This window comes from Emys orbicularis, chromosome 10 (assembly GCF_028017835.1).
Source record: "Emys orbicularis isolate rEmyOrb1 chromosome 10, rEmyOrb1.hap1, whole genome shotgun sequence".
NCBI lineage: Eukaryota > Metazoa > Chordata > Testudines > Emydidae > Emys > Emys orbicularis.
Window position 1 is genome coordinate 82,842,965 of NC_088692.1, and position 17,304 is coordinate 82,860,268.

The window sequence follows — 17,304 nt, forward strand, 5'->3', positions numbered from 1 at the left end:
AAGGCCTTAGTAACGGCACTGAATACAGAGCAGATGGGGGATCCTGCACCAACGCCAGAGGAAACTGCACAATCATATACAAAGGTGTATTTTGAGGAACTCTACTAGCCCGTTGTACTGGCACAGCCATCACTGACTGGATATTCTACAGCCCACTTTTATTTAACAATCATTAGCACCCCAACCATAATCAACATGCCTATAGAAACAAGAGAAAATGCTTTAGGGAGGGACTTGAAAAATGCTAATTGCTGACAGGGTGAAAACTTATACTATAGAATCCTGTTCATTTGGCTAGTCTCTCACACTGACAGCAGCCCTGTGCAGTAAATGCAGTGCACCTAGTTCAAAACAAACACTCATTCTCAACTGTGTTCAAACTCAACAAGGAGTCTGGTGGCACCTTAAAGACTAACAGATTTATTTGGGCATAAGCTTTCGTGGGTAAAAACCTCACTTCTTCGGATGCATAGAGTGAAAGTTACAGATGCAGGCATTCTATACTGACACATGGAGAGCAGGGAGTTACTTCGCAAGTGGAGAACCAGTGTTGACAGGACCAATTCAATCAGGGTGGATGTAGTCCACTCCCAATAATAGATGAGGAGGTGTCAATTCCAGGAGAGAAAAAGCTGCTTTTGTAATGAGTAATGTGTTCAAACTGTGTAAGCAACTTAAAGGGGGAGGAAAATGGTTTTTTAAATGGCCCCTGTTAATAAATTACCCGAAGCGCAGACAGAGAATAAGAAGAGAAACCATTTATATAAACGTCTGGGAAATACGTGAAATAAAATTCTGTGCCGAATAAGACTCTACAACAACGATGCTCCCCGAGTTTAATCTTGTGCAGTTCTGCTTTTAACCCTTACTTTGCTACTCTGCATCAAGCACCTCGAACTTAGAACTACAGACCACTTAATCTCTTGGCACTCACCAAATGCATCCCTTACATGAGACATTACTACCTGATTAGCTGTCACTGCCTTTCACTGTCATTGGGCTAAATCAGTTCCATGAGAGCTATTGCTATAAAGTGGCCAGCCTTATATATGGAACCTTGGTGAAGTATCTCTGCATGTATCTGGATCCATGATGTACAAAGATACAGGAAGACTTTCTCCAGGCAAATGCATTATGGGGCATTGAAGTAAGGTGTTGGGAAATCATTTTCCAAAGAGTATCAATACTATTGTACCTATACAGAACAGGAAGAGCCTCAATTTTTTTGTCGTGAATCTTTGCTTTCTATTGACATTCAAAATCGTTCTTCCCTACAGATACTTTAATTTAAAAATCACAACTGCAGTCTTCTTACAAAATAGAAGAAGATGTGGAAACATTTTTTTCTATTCACATTATAGACAGAAAAGAAGTACAAGGATGGATAATAATGCTGGGTATAGCAGTATTCTGTCCTATAGGTCAACATGGGTAACATCCCTTGGATTTGAACCTTACGCTAGCATGGTGTATTTGATCACTATATAGAGCCACAAAAGAGTGACCCTGGACAATCTGTGCTACGCGCCAATGGAGACAGCAAATTCTAATTAATGGTGGTTTAGTGCCATGGTGGATGAGTTAGTTGGGGATTGGTCCTGCTTTGAGCAGGGGGTTGGACTAGATGACCTCCTGAGGTCCCTTCCAACCCTGATATTCTATGATTCTAAGTAGATCAGATAAGTGCTGGTTCTAAATAGAATACCCACAAACTACACAACCCAACAACAAAAAAAGTGACAGAGAAAGCGGGGACTAATACATAGTCCAGTAGCATTCAAAAAAGGAGAGACCTTTCACTGCCACTGAAAGATTTTTTTTCTTTTAAATCAAGACAAATCACTCCATTCTCCTCTGTTTTACCCATACAGCCCAGCATGCCACAAGCTAGCATGAATGAGGGACAAACATCAGCAACAGTGGGAAATGGCTCCTGGAATTACTTGCCGATCAGATGGCCCATACAAACAGGAACAGCAAACCACTTCCACTGTACCTGGTAACAAAGACAGCAGCGTCCACAGGAGGGGTATCATCTCTTGCACCAGGAACCTGATTATTGCCAAGATACTTTGCTCCACCATACTCTTCATTTTGCCAGTGACAGAAACTCTCCAGAGACCTCTCTCCATGGTGCCCAATGGACAGTTTTGCCTTTAGAAAACAAAAAGGAATTCAAAGAAACAAAGATTGATCAAACTAGGGGATACCTAGGTCTATGTAGCATAAAATCATTAAGTGACAAACATACATTCAAAGTTTTACTTGTGAAGGTTATATGTGCATCACCACGGCCTTAACCTGGGGCCTGAAATTCAGCACCAAAGCACTGATCTCTACCACTTCACCAAAAGAGCTAATGCCATCAGCTGGTAACAGTAGCAAGCTTCTTTGGGAGTACTAGGCCCAAAGGGTTTATAGGATTGGGAACTGTGGTTTTGATTCCCTAACCATGTTATTAAATCTTTATAACAGCTACTCCCCAGCCTAACTGGTGATTTTAAAGTAAGACCACAGCAGCTGTATAAAAGTTTTGAAGAACTTACAGGACGGTTTCGAAGGAGAACTAGCTTGGTCACTCGAATGCGGACTTTAATTCCAAGGCTCTGGTGCTGAAACATATTGTACACCTGTCAAAATGCAACAGACAACAACATGTCAGAACAGCAAAAAGGAAAACATTAACTAGAAGTAGATGAGGAATTAACCATGACCAAAAAGAGGTTCCTCCCCCCCACACTCATTAAAAATAATAATAATAATAATAATAATCAAAAACGTTGCCTCAATCCAAAAACAAATGGACTGCATTATTAAACAAAAATACAGAATTATAAAAGGGAGGTACTGTAGTGCCGTTTCAACCCAGAATATATGGTAGATAGTAGCAGCTACAACTCTCAAACAAATAAAATGTATTTTCCCTAAGGCACATCTTTTGGCTTCACCACACTGAACAATTTTTCACACACATCCTCCAGCAAGGTTACCATCCAGGGTAGATCCACCCAAAAAAACAGACAAGTCGTTTTTAAAAAAAAAAAAAAAAAAAAAAGAAGAAAAGAACTAGTAACAATGTGCTTTAACAAGGGTAGCCAAAGGAAAAGATCTGCTGGAGAACAGAGGAAAGGAAATATATTCCAAAGGAACATTAAATAGAAACTAGAGATCTCAGAAACATGAACACATGTTAAAAACTGGTAGCTAATACAGACTTTCAGCATTTAAAACGTCAGTGATATCTGAATGCAAAAATGAAATAATGGTGTGTTTTAGACTTCAGGAAATAGAATGGAAAAGCAATTTCCCTGTGTTGTTTTCATATCTTATGTAAGAAAATAGTAATAAGTCAGGTTTTAGAGTAGCATAAGTGAGCATATAATGACACAAGCCTCAGGAAATACAAAAATAGTGCCGGAAACTACCTTACTGCTATCTCCAGATTTCACATTCCTGCTCAGATAGTTCACCTCATTTATAGGTTAGAACACCGAACTCTAATTGATCCCAGAATTACATTCCACCCATTTCTCTGTGTACAACTGCTCTGCCTAAGGGCTAGTCTACACTTACCCGGTAGTTCGACGGCTGCGGATCGAAGTTCCGAGTTCGATTTATCGCGTCTGGTGTGGACGCGATAAATCGAACCAGGAAGTGATCCCCGTCGACTGCGGTACTCCAGCTCGGCGAGAGGAGTACCGCGAAGTCGACGGGGGAGCCTGCCTGCCGCGTGTGGACCGCGGTAAATTCGAAGTAAGGTATGTCGAATTCAGCTACGTTATTCACGTAGCTGAATTTGCGTACCTTACTTCGACTTGGGGGGTAAGTGTAGACCAGGCCTAAGCCACATCAAAAAAGGTGTAAGCGGGGAAATACATTATAAAGTATTTTAAACTTTTTATAACTTTGGGACAAATGCCACACTCCCTACTCAGGCAAAAAAAATCAAAACCACGGAAGAGACTTTTCTGAGTAACGACGACAAGATCAGGCCCTGTTTGTTACCTGGATCTCATCTGGTTGTAAATGTTATTCAGGCTACATACAGACAGACGGAAACTGGATCTTTTTTTTCTTCCTACGATGAAGCCTCTACATGAACATATTTTGGGCGATCACATTTTCAAAACCCTAAATTTTCCCTAATCATGAAAGCACTCAAGTATGCACTTAAATGTATGCACATTTTTAAGTGCTTTCCTGAATAGGGAAGGATTTAAGATGGTGTTTAAATCAAGTGGTTTCTCAATCCGGGCCCAGACTGGAGCCAGCAGCTCCTGTGCTCTAATCCACATTCAGCCCTCTGACCTCCTGTATGATCTTGGTAAATCCACTTTCCTTTTCTATGGCCCTATTTACCCGTTTGTAAAATTGCTGGTACTACTTACCTATCTTACACAAGTGTCTGACAATCTCTTAGGCCTGGTCCAAATGAACACTTATTTCATGGAAAGCTGGGGAGTAAATCTACCTCACATTAGCTTGCCTCAGACTAACTGGCCATGGGGACCAAGGTGGCATGCACTAACAGTTCCCTAGCGCGCTCTGATCTACTCCCATTTCAAAGCACACCTGGGAACTTTCAGAGCGCAGCAGCAGGGACCACAGGTATCAAAGCTGGGTAGATTTATTTCCCAGCTTGACGGGAAGTAAGTGTTCGTTTAGGAAAGTCCTTGATGTTTGAAAATGTAAAACATTATGTTTATAGTATTAACATCCTTATTGTTAACTAAACTAAGGAATGAAGCCAGTGCTCCATCCACAGAGTGGGCAAGCTTATGCCCCAATCCGGCCAACCGGCTCAGCACGGGTGGACCCTGACGCCTGCATGGAGCCCCACGGACTTCAAGGGGGCTCTTCGTGGGCAGCGGATTTGCCTGCATGGAGCCAGTTGCATGGGGCCTAGCAAACTATTCTGGGATTCATCAAGCTACTCTGAAACCATGACCCCCATTCCCCTCCAAGATACCTCAATTTTTTTTCCCCAGTCGGCAATTTCAAATATACCCCGGCTTGCCCTGCAATTTCAACATGTGGCTCTCTACCCTCTGTGTCACAATTAAAAACAAACCATTTTGCAGTTTCTTTATCTGTATTTTTTAAACACATCTATAGATGTCCAAGTGAAAAGGTAAACTGTGCTGCATATAAGAGTAAGAGCATCCTCCTTCTTTCACCCTCCAAATACAAACAATCTGGCACAAGTGGTTGCCCTATCTAGACACTGTCAAAGAGCCCAACCACCAGGTTATCTAGGTTACAGAGACTTTATCATGGGATTTCCTTTTCACCTGCCCTCTGCTCGCTTCCACCACCCTCCGTCTGTCCTAAGCACATAGAAAATCCATCAACGTTGGAGTCCAAAATCAAAATTCTGAACCCAGGAGGGCCAAGTGGATTAAAAATTAAGCAAAAGTTCCAACGTGGTCACGCTAATTCCCTCTCACTGTAATTAATGTCTTACAATGTGTGGATTTAACATACTGGAACTTGCCCAATGCCATTGCATATTATGCGAACACTCTCTAATAATGCGGCTTGTACTTGCAGAACAAGACGAGGTACATCTTGGCAGCAGGAAGTATTGTTTCTAACATTCCAGCACTGACAGTTTGCCTCGTTTTGTAGGCACTGCAGTGTCATAGCCACTGTGTTCAGTCTGAGTAGTCCCACGAGTATGCGGACTTCAATGCCACAACATAAATTTATTAATGGGATTATATGACGGGGTAATCTGCAACAGCAGGTGACTGAACACGATGACCCAGGCAGTCCCTTGCGACACTATGTTCTGATCTCCAAGTAGATCGACCGTTACCATCAAAAGGCTGGAGAGCACTGAAGCTGGGGGCCATGCATTCTAGTAAATAGTTATTAATGACGTCTGAAGCACAATTCTCAAAAAATCCTTCACAGTTGCCAGAGGAAGAGGAATACCAAATTCTCCTCATTTCAAAGGGAATCCCTCTTTTTGTTCCTCGGGGTTTAAACAGGGGTAGTAAACTCTGCCTAGGACGTCAGCACTGTGACTTACAGAACTGTAGTTCACCATAGAAAACATCACATTTTAAAATGCCAATATTCTCCCATTAGACAAGTTCGGAAGTGGAGAGAGCGCATCTCCAGATGTCTTCCTCATTTGCTGTCCTTTGCCTCCTTCCGTTGTTAGGAAAAGGCCACGAGCAGAGGGCGGAAGGTGAAGTCTCATTTATCCATGAATGGGAGCAGTTCAACACTGCCAACAAGTAAACTCTCCTGTCAAAAATGCTCCAACACCCGGGGGCAAGTTCACAGGAAAACTGAATTCTGAATGGGACTTAGACTTGGCACTGCCGGGAGCACCATCATTATTTTTTACGGGTTAGTGCTTAAAAGAGAGGCAGGCGGTTCACACCAGCCGCAGAAAGGCACAGTCCCTGCCCAAAAGAGTTTACAATCTAAATCAGATTAAAACTGCATTGGGACAGTAGGACATTTATAGGGAGTGATTCTGGGCACTGGATATTTTCTGTCTGCCTTCTTCTGAGCAGCCTGGCAATTCCATACTTTTCACCAGCCAAATGAGTACTGGGTGGATCTGTGCAGCACCAGCTACATCTCCTTTGGGAAGTTCTAGCTTGTAGAAACTCAAATAAGATCAGTCCTTATATTATCACACTCTGACTCCAAAAAAACCCATCAAAAGCTCAGACCTGTGGATGGCTTTCTACTTTCTGCAGTGCTCACAGAGACACAAGGTATCAATAGCCTCCTCCCGTTCTTCAAAATGTTCTTCTGCCAAAGTCAATACAGTTCTTCTTACGTCTTCTCTAGCCACAGCTGTTTGTGAACTCCATAGCAGTACGTGTCGGTTTAGACACCACCTATGCCATGGCTCACATCAAAGGTCCCAGTGCACCAAACTACATGAAGGACACCAACAATTCAGTTATGAGTGCGGTTATGTATGTAACTCTCAGGACATGTGACATCAGCCAGTGAATCTTGGGTCTCAGAGCACTTAGTGCAAAAGTAAAACCTATGCTTTTATTTTAGGAGGCCTCTCGTCTCCTTAGCCTAGGTGGAAAAGCATGCCTACTTCAAACAAGGTATCTAGCCCAGCTGAAGTTTGCCAGCATGAAGGTGAAGTGATGACTGATTTCACTGGGTGACATCATTTCAATATCAGGATTGGAGTCAACCACTGAAGTTCTACACCATGCATGGAAACTCCCTCCACATACTCCTTCAGTTCATTTTTCTAGGGTAACACAGAATGCTAGGAAGATGTCTGAATGTTGCTGGCAGACTCTGATTTGCAATGAGTGTAATTTGGTGAGGAGTCCATTGAAGGACCTCATTTGCCCAATTACTCAACCTAAAAGTATTACAAGTGGGCCTCAAGCTGGTGAGCTGGATTATCAGGATCCAGGAGCAGCCAGAAAATATTGCACTTGGGCTTCTTTGCCTTAAGGCAACATCCTAAAATACATACTTCACTCAGTGGACGTGGCACAACCAAGTAATGGTCTGTGATGGAGACCTTGTCATTGCACTTAGGGCAACATCTGAAACTGCTGGATTGTTTGCTGCTCCCCCAAAACTTTAAATAAAGTGCACACACTGGTTAAAAAAAAAAAAAAAAAAAAAAAATTCTCAACTGCACTAAGAACTATGGCTATATCTATCCTCTGTAAAGAAAACCAATCCTAGCTAAAACACAGTAAGGACCTGTCCCAAATCATAGGCCAGAAGGGACCACAGTGGGAGTCAGACCTGGCCCTAAATGAGGTCGCTGTGACACATAGTACCAATTTCCTTGGCATACTTTGGGTAGCCAATCCCAGATGCTTTATGATAATGAGTTAAATGTAGGTACTCTGCAGTGACCAAGCTGGCCTAGGAGGTAGCCAACATGTCGTCAACTTGGGCAAGTTAACCCATGTCCCCAAGTAAAGAATCCCACGGAATCCAAGTTTCTGTTTAAAATAAAATAATTAAAGTCTCTAGGCCTTCCCTATGGCAAGCATCACCTCTGCCTTCTTCAACCAGCCTTGAGGGGAACCACCATTAAACAACAGCGTCAAAGATGTTAACGCACCGTGTCTGACTGGCCATAGGCACAACAGGAGCCAATGGCTCTAAGTGTGAGGGTGGAGATAATTACAGTTGGGATATTGGGTTTCCTAGGGTGGAGATTCCCAAGTTTTCTCAGGGTGAGGAACACGTGTTAATACAGAGACTGACTCATGGGAACCTCCCTTCCCATTTGCGAAAACCCAGACCACCCTCCCTCCCACTTGCGACTGCCTCACACCCCTGAGGCCTCTGCATCCATTCCCGGCCTGGAAAAGTAAGAACATTTCCTGTATTTTTAGTGTCTTTTAATAAAATCAGGCCGTTTGGCACAAGGAGAGCCAACACCATGTAACCTGCCAGCTTTTTGCAGACCACCAGCAACTGTTCCATGGACCAACGTTTAAGAACCACCATTCTAGGCTTTAACTATATAATTTCTGTCTCCAATTACAGAATTGCAAATATGGGGGGGGGGGGAGAGGCACAGGAAGACATGGTTACAGCAGCAGGGAGGGTTCTAAATCACTGACTTGAGGGCAAGTGATGAGAAGAGAGCACAGGGCTGGCTAAAGGTCATGCCCATCCGCTGGCCCTGCTTATGGTGCCCCCCTTAGAGGGAGAACAAGCGACCAATCTGCTCTTTGCTCTCTCTTGACTCACGCTCTGTGAGGAGTCATCAAAAGCACATAGGGAAAGGGACAGTAAAGGGGAAAGCAGGTACGGAAACGAAGGAGGAACAGAGGAAAAGCAAGAGAGGAACAAAAGAATGAGACCTACGTCTCAAAGAAGTTGCTCCTTAAAGCAAATTACCTATTCAGAGCTTTGCTGCAATGTTCTCCCCGCCTCCCTTACATATCGGCAACACTTCAAGGCTGGACCCCCAATCAGAGAATCACGTCTCTCTCTCTCTCTCTCTCTCCAATGAGTCTCGTTTGCATCTAGTTCAGATTGTGAACTACCTGGGCAGGAAGCAGGGCTCCTCCTTTGTGTCTCGTTCAGCACCTGCCTCACTTTCTCCCTATTTCTTTGAAGGCAACAGGGATGTAAATGGAGTAAACGCCTGTTTGGCCCAATTTGTCCTGGCCTGCCCTCTCGTGCACAGAACACAGCCCAGACAGGCTGAACTTAAACTGAGAGGAACCAAACTCCACCAGAGTTCCCCTGGCTGGAGGGGCAGAGATAGAGGAGCGTGAACGCATGCGTGAGATCGTTTGTTGTAGGCTCTGAACTTTACGAAGCCAGAGGATGGGTAGTGTGGCTTTTTTTAAAGCACCGCACGCAAACAGCAGCTCCTGCATAGCCTCGGCTGTCAGACCACATTTATGAGTGAGAGTGTTAGCCAGGTTACCAAGGTTTTCCCTTACTTGTTTTGAAAAGTACCATGGGATCTCTTAACTCCCACCTAAAACTGAGCTTACAAACTACACTATAAAACATAAAAAAAAAAAAAAAAAAAAAAGAGAGAGATTCAACACTTTGCAAGGTTTACTTGATGTAAAGCTTTCTCAGAGCTGAGGGAGGATGTTCTTCCAGGCATCAGGGAAAAGGAACCTATGGATGATGGTGATGTATTTATACTCATTCCCTTCATGTCCCCAGCCCCCACCCCAAGGATCCAGATCATGACCTTAAGGACATGTGCAAGGTAGCCGAGTAGCCACGAGAACTCCTGAGTCTGCATATTCCAGCCAAAGGGCACAGAGATAGAGATCTGCATTTACGGTCTGTAGCTCTGAACAAACAACGTATAGTATTTTATGTGATTTTGCTACTACAAACGCATCTCAAAGAGAAATGCCAGAATAATCTGTGCACTTCAGAGTGCAAAAGAACACTACAGAGAGTAAACCAGTTTTATTCCTAAAGGCCAACATAAAAAGTTCTCCTCTTAATAACATTCAAGGAATCATTAACTTCGTGTTACTGCTTGCTGCTTCAAGAGGCTTTTACATTAATCAAATGGCTTAGCAACAGCTGCAGGAGAATGAAGTATACACACTACAATTACTTATCCAGGCTGTATTCTGCCTCAAAGAGGGGCAAGTTCAAAACCAAACTGCAATCAACATTCTATCTAAATCCAAAAATGCACTTTCATTTTTTAATCTAAGTATGTCTTCAGGTTTATGAAACCAGAAGATTACAGAACAAAAGTGCCTATTTAAATTACCATGCTATGGTTTTGGAAACCCTGACAGCTCTCTGCCCACCAAGCGAGAAATGCTTAAAGAATCAGTTTGAATTGTTTGCTTTTACAGTAAGTTCTGGAAAACTGTCAGAAGCCATCAGAACACCTCAGTGTAAGTGTTACTAGTTGAATAAAGTTACAGCTTCTGATTTCAGGTTTTAACCAATAAATACCAACAAGATACCACCAATACAAAAAAAATAATAATCCGCATTTATCCAATAAACACCGGAAAAAAATCAGAAATGGTTACTTGTATCTAAGGCAGGGGTCGGCAACGTTCGGCACGCGGCTCGCCAGGGTAAGCACCCTGGCGGGCCGGGCCAGTTTTATTTACCTGCTGATGCGGCAGGTTCGGCCGATCACGGCCCCCACTGGCCGCGGTTCGCCGTCCCGGGCCAATGGGGGCGGCGAGAAGCCACGGCCAGCACATCGCTCGCCCGTGCCGCTTCTCGCCGCCCCCATTGGCCCGGGGCCGCGATCAGCCGAACCTGCCGCGTTAGCAGGTAAATAAAACTGGCCCGGCCCGCCAGGGTGCCGAACGTTGCCGACCCCTGATCTAAGGGTTTGTCTACATGGAGCAGTAATGCAGGCTATGGGGGTGTGATTTCTAAAGTGTTGTACATTAATTGACCCATAAAGAGACTGCTAGTGTGCACTAAAGGTTCCCTAGTGTGCTTTAATGTAGTACTGTTTCTAACATTATAAACTACTCTAATGAGTAATATATTATATGCATTACTCATTACTATATACAGAGAGGAAAAAAAAAAAACCCAAAAAACAATTTTTGATCATCCACATAAAACTCAAAAATTGCTAAAAATAAACTCCCCAAAATGAAATTAATAAACCCCAAAAAACAAACAGACGCCCTATATGTATGGTCCTTCCTCAAAGCTCAGAGCACCGCTATTACTATTGACAGCTTAGCCTCATATTTTCAAGAGCAATTTATTTTGAAGGGATGAAGGGGAAAATAATAAAAACAAGAAAGAACAAAAAGAGGGGGAAATCTTTATGAGAAAGCAGCGTGTGCATCTCCTCAACAGGCTGCATCTGACCGGTCTCCAAAACAGCCACTGCTGTAAGCAGACTGCTAGAAATGTAGAGGAGTAGTAACAAGAAAAAGTCATAGTCTCATAGCTACAGAAACAGACATGAACCTGAATCTAGAAGGAGCTTTTTTTATGAAGCGAGAATAACACAGCACTTTACAAGTCCACAGACAAATCTACAAAACAAGCAAAAGGATCTAAGGAGTTTCCACGTTAATGGAGAAAAATGCAAGATCAGATTAAACAAAAATGGGAGAAGATAGCGATGGACTGCCCGCATAGATGAGCTGAAGAAGTGCATTTTGAAGTGGGATTTGAAAAAGAAAGGCAGGACACTTGGCTTTGGGGAAGTCAGAGCATAGCGAGCGCACAAAAGGTGTGAAGCTGAGGGTGGAAGAGAGACCTGGCAGTTAAGTCCGAGAATGCAAAGGGGAAAAACGGGAGGCAAGGAGAGCAGAAATGCAGGTACAGGAGCATTGTGCAAAGCCTTGAGGCCAAAGGGCTTTAATCTGATGTGGAAAAGGAAGAGATTCACACAGATGAACATTGGCAAAGGAAGATAAATGTAGGAAGATCACATATAAGCAGAAACATGGGTCTTTATATTGTCAGTCACTAATGAAACGGGTCACTTATACATCCATCGATCCTAAATAGTTTAAGTCTCTCTAGGATTGGCTTGCTGGGGAGCCTCAGGTTTTCCCCTCTTACAATTCTGCTGACATTTTCATGTATCCATATCCCCTACACCAGTGTTTCCCAAACTTGGGATGCCGCTTGTGTAAGGAAAGCCCCCGGCGGGCCGGGCTGGTTTGTTTACCTGCCGCGTCCGCAGGTTCGGCCGATCGCGGCTCCCACTGGCCGCGGTTCGCTGCTCCAGGCCAATGGGAGCTGTGGGAAGCGGCGCAGGTCGAGGGACGTACTGGCCGCCGCTTCCAGCAGCTCCCGTTGGTCTGGAGCAGCGAACCGCGGCCAGTGGGAGCCGCGATCGGCCGAACCTGCGGACGCGGCAGGTAAACAAACCGGCCCGGCCCGCCGGGGGCTTTCCCTACACAAGCGGCGTCCCAAGTTTGGGAAAAACTGCCCTCCACCATCCAATTTCGAAAATTCATTATGTACTTCAGGGCTGCATGTTTAGATGGTGGCATCCAACACCTACTTTATTGACTGGCTCATTTTTTAATCCTATCATGAAGCAAATTGGACTCTCCTATTGGTGAGGAAGATGTTGCCACACCTTTTGAGAAAATAAAGGAAGATTTCATTACAAGAGCAGCAACTTAAACAACTTAACTCAAAGGTCTGGAGCTACGTTGGCTCCTAGTGATGTATTAAGAGAGCACCTTGAATGGAAAATCCTCTATGGCTTTGGAAAAGGTTGTTTTACAACTTCTACTATTGGATTTATTTAATAGACAAGCCTGAGCCTCTAGAACGGCATCTAGGAATAATAATAAATAATAACCCTGTCATCTTAAAAAAATATGTTGTCTGTTCAAAGTGCAGGATCAGAGAGTGCCATTAAAAACAGAGAATTAGCTGTACATCATCCAGAGTCTGTCTCATTGCAGAAGGGTTTTGCTTTCATAGCTGTTTATATATATTTTTTTAAGATTCTTATTTACCAGCTGGGGCAATAAAATAGTATTTTGTAATGCTGACTCTTTTCCCCAGAAACTCTTGTATCACAAACAGATAGGAAATACTTTAAAGCAGATCACCTGATTTAAATAGAACATGCATTAATAAGCCCTTTTAATGCTTATTTTATGGTTTGACAGTAAGCGTAATGGCTTACAGTGACAAGTTAAATTAATAACCCCTGACCAGTAATGTCCTATTTGCTCAAATAAAAGCCTCAATGCCAAAATTAACATTCTGGTTTCTGTTAGAGGCAGCTCACCATTCTGCAGTATAACTGAACCAGCAGAGTCTAGATACTATGGGCAAATCCTATCCCCTGACCAATATCCAGAGCGCCCAACAGGCCACAGAAGTGGTGCTGAAGTGAGCTCCGGGGACCTTGAGCACTACAGCCAGTGAGGTGTGATCCATATGGACATCTTCCACCCTATTTATATAGGAAAATATCTGGCTCCCATTTTCCACAGAAACATGCCACAAACCCCTGTGAGGCGTGGCAGTGCTATTTTACAGATGGGGAACTGAGGCACACTGAGTCACTAAGTGACTTTCCTAAGGTCACACAGTCTGCGGTAGACTGCGGTAGACCCTCGAATTCAACCCAGGTCCCGAGTGACAGTCCAGTGCCTTAATCACATAGATTCAAAGATTCTAGGACTGGAAGGGACCTCGAGAGGTCATCGAGTCCAGTCCCCTGCCCTCATGGCAGGACCAAATACTGTCTAGACTCTAGACCATCCCTGATAGACATTTATCTAACCTACTCTTAAATATCTCCAGAGATGAAGATTCCACAACCTCCCTAGGCAATTTATTCCAGTGTTTAACCACCCTGACAGTTAGGAATTTTTTCCTAATGTCCCACCTAAACCTCCCTTGCTGCAGTTTAAGCCCATTGCTTCTTGTTCTATCCTTAGAGGCTAAGATGAACAAGTTTTCTCCCTCCTCCTTATGACACCCTTTTAGATACCTGAAAACTGTTATCATATCCCCTCTCAGTCTTCTCTTTCCCAAACTAAACAAACCCAATTCTTTCATCTCTCCCCTCTTGAGATGACATTCTGGCCCCACTGAAGCTCATGGCAAACTCCCATTGACTACAGGGGAACCAGGATTTCACCCCTGTATTTTTAATGAATGAGATTCAAGCAAGCTGATCCACCAGTCAATACCCTATGAGCTGATGTCACAAAGAGGCTCTCTGTTACTCCTCCCCTCGGGCAGAGGAAAAACCTCATGGAAGTCATCTGTGTACAACTCATTTATTTGGGATGTGTTGAGAAATCTGGATTTGGTCCTGAATCCCATCAACGAGAGCTGGAGGACAAAGAGAACATGATGATGCACAACCAGAATAATCACACCCAACCAATGTAAACGTATAGGTTTGCCTCAGACAAAAAGCAGCTTGGAAAACAGATCTGTTCAGAGAAACATTATTTTCTACCCACCCCTTGCAAAGCTTGTGGGCGGAATTCAGGATAGGGGCGGTGTGGCATTGCGAAGAATAACCTTTCTGTGCTCCAAACTGAACACATCCTGAAATGCAACAATGCCATTTCATAATGAAGGGATGGTAAAGAGAACTGATCTGTTGAAAGAGCGTGTTTTCTATGAACCAAGCCAAATAAATACAGACACACAATGAAGCCTTGTTCAGTGAATATTCTCACAACATGCTAGAAGTGAAATAATAATAAAAAAAAAAGTGTCAGCTTATTAAAGGAATAGATCTGTTAAATTCCCTGTGGGCTCAACCAGCCAAAGATTTCATAACACAATGGGGCCTCATTGAATCAGCACTTGTTAAAGGAACAACAGACCTGTTTAGAAAAAGGCCATTGCCGTGCAGTGAGGTTATGCATTGAGATGTGTCTCATTCAGCTCTTCATTTGTTGGGTTAGGTCTTGTGGATTACCGTCAAGATTTTGTTTTCATTTTTTCCTGCCAGTTTGGTGCTCAAGAAAGGGGACAGATTGACAGCCCAAGAGGATGAAGTCTTGCTTTCTAGCTACAGAGCTGAAACAGCACAAGCATGAGGAGTGCAAGCTCCCATCACCCACTACTTCCTTGCTCACATGTCTCAATCCTGATCTGGAAGGACCCTGGCCATCTGTGAGTGGACAGTTCAGTGTCCATAGCCATTTCAGCCACTGACGCTTGGGAGCAAATTAGCACCAGCCGTGAGGGGTTTTGCAAATACCTATTAGCGGAGACTGAATTCTTAAGCCACCAGAACAGCTAGCAACTCTGAGTCACCAAACAGCCATACTTGATATGAATTAGCAACTTAGAGGTGAAAGTGTCTCTCCCCGATTCCTATTTCCCTGGCAGGATTAGTAGCTCGTTCTTGAAGTACAATTCCATCAGCTACGATGTGTTACCACATCTATCTAGCATAGTGTGAACAATCCCATGGGGTTTGGCTGGATGCGGCCTCAAGCCTGCAATACAGGTGCTTGCAATTTGCAGCAAGGTCGCCAAACCTTTTGGCGGTAGGAGGCGGCAGATATTGTCATTTAAAAAAAAAAAAAATCAATTGTACGAGATAAAACATATCTCTCTAAAAGTCCAGATCCTTTACTGGGGTAGCTCCATTGCCTTCAACTGCATTATTCCAGTATCAGAGGGGTAGCCGTGTTAGCCTGTATCCACAAAAACAACGAGAAGTCTTATGCCCAAATAAGTCTGTTAGTCTTTAAGGTGCCACTGGACTCCTTGTTGTTTTGTACTATTCCAGTTTACCACTCCACTTTTCAAAAACAGATGCTCCATGGAAATCTTTAGGAACCCAGGAAGTGCCATGGCAGATCAGATCAGACGTCTATCTATGGCCAGTAATGGAATAATCTGTCCCAAGTGGAAAATTCCATTTCCCGTTGGGTTATTTTTGTGCTTTTTCTTTATATAGGAGTCCAAGACCCAAATTTCCAATTTGGATCCCAACTTCTCCATCATTAGGATCCTGGAATTTGATTTGGACCATTACAGAAACAGAGGAGATCTACAACATTTAGTTCCAGAACCAAACTCCCCAAAAGTCTGGATCTGGGATTTCGGTTCAGGCTCCATCTCAAGTCCTCTTATCCCATTCCTCCTACTAAACAGGCGTCGGCATAGAAACAGCTTCTTAAAAGCTCCCCTACTCCTTGTTTCAACAACTAACGTCAGAAGCTTCCTTGTTAGACAACAAGGCAACAAGCTGCCGTGAAAAGGGACTAGGACTTCAGCTGGAGAAGTCGCCAGTAGCAAGACAACTCTGATGAAAGTATCTTTGTCAATGGTTTTAAGGAAAAATACCCTTAGTTATAAAGGATGAAGGAAGAGAAATGCACAATACACAATAAGCACAATGTTCTCACAAAAGAAAAGGGTGCAGAATTTTCCAAGCTCTTAAGGGAAAACATTTTCAGTGTGCATGTCGAATGAGATCACTGAGCGGTGCCCAAGTGAAAGCATTCCAATACTTTTATCACAAGTAGAAAGTTATGTCACATCCCTGCCCAGCTGTACTTTGTGGGTGTTATATACATTTACACGCACAATTATGAGCAACTCAACTTGACTTAAGAGGGTTTTTGCAAGTGACTCAGATGTGAAATTCACAGAGGAAAACGGAGCGGGGTCCCAAAGCTGAAAGCACAAACAAGACAACTTGTAATCACCACAGACCCACCCAGGAACCAGTGAATTATCCCAGTTACTGTTTAGAAAATAAAAGCGCTTAGGGAAGCAATATTCTAAACACCTTACAAATCTGTGCGGGAACACAGCTTCTGTATGTCCAGCTGTTGAGAAGACAGTTATCAGATACCATGAATGGACACCCCAGATTTGGAGTGGAGAACGAGGTTTCCCTGGAAGAGATCAGTTCAACCTGAACTAGGATCTCAAACCAGTTTGATTTCCATAGGGCCAAGGAGATTCAGATCTGAATTTTCAGATTCACAATCACCCCTACAGCTCAGGTCAGACCTAAACACAGAAAAGGAGATGTTTTCCCAGATCTAGCTCAGATACTCTCAAAAGTTCACCAGTGTCAAATTCAAACTGGAGATCTGGTTCAGCCCTCAGCCTCAAAATGAACCCCACCCTGAGCACATTGTAGATCAGAACACTTGACTCATTCTCCAAGAACAAAGTGAATACGTACCATGTTCATAACGGTGAGGATGAACCTTTGGGCTGTCTCAGCACCATGGTATTGCACCATATCAGCATCAGCCACTACCAGGGTTTCTACTGTATACTCATTGGTGAGTCGGATGGCATTTCTTCGCTCTCTCCAGTCATTCACTGGTTTCATCTTCTTTTGTCTCTTCTTTTCTAGAAAATAAAGTATATATTAAAGGCTCC

At 43.5% G+C, this 17,304-nt stretch overlaps 1 protein-coding gene across 1 annotated transcript in view; it reads right to left on the minus strand.

Moving 5' to 3' along the window:
* ADAMTS17 (ADAM metallopeptidase with thrombospondin type 1 motif 17) overlaps positions 1-17,304 on the minus strand; it is a 271,681-nt gene that overhangs the window by 210,609 nt on the left and 43,768 nt on the right. The window contains exons 4-6 of the mRNA XM_065412384.1: positions 17,102-17,274; positions 2,547-2,630; positions 1,997-2,154 (exon numbers count right to left, since the gene is read on the minus strand). Of these exons, the coding sequence (XP_065268456.1) occupies positions 1,997-2,154; positions 2,547-2,630; positions 17,102-17,274 (415 nt within the window). The remainder of the gene's footprint in view (positions 1-1,996; positions 2,155-2,546; positions 2,631-17,101; positions 17,275-17,304) is intronic.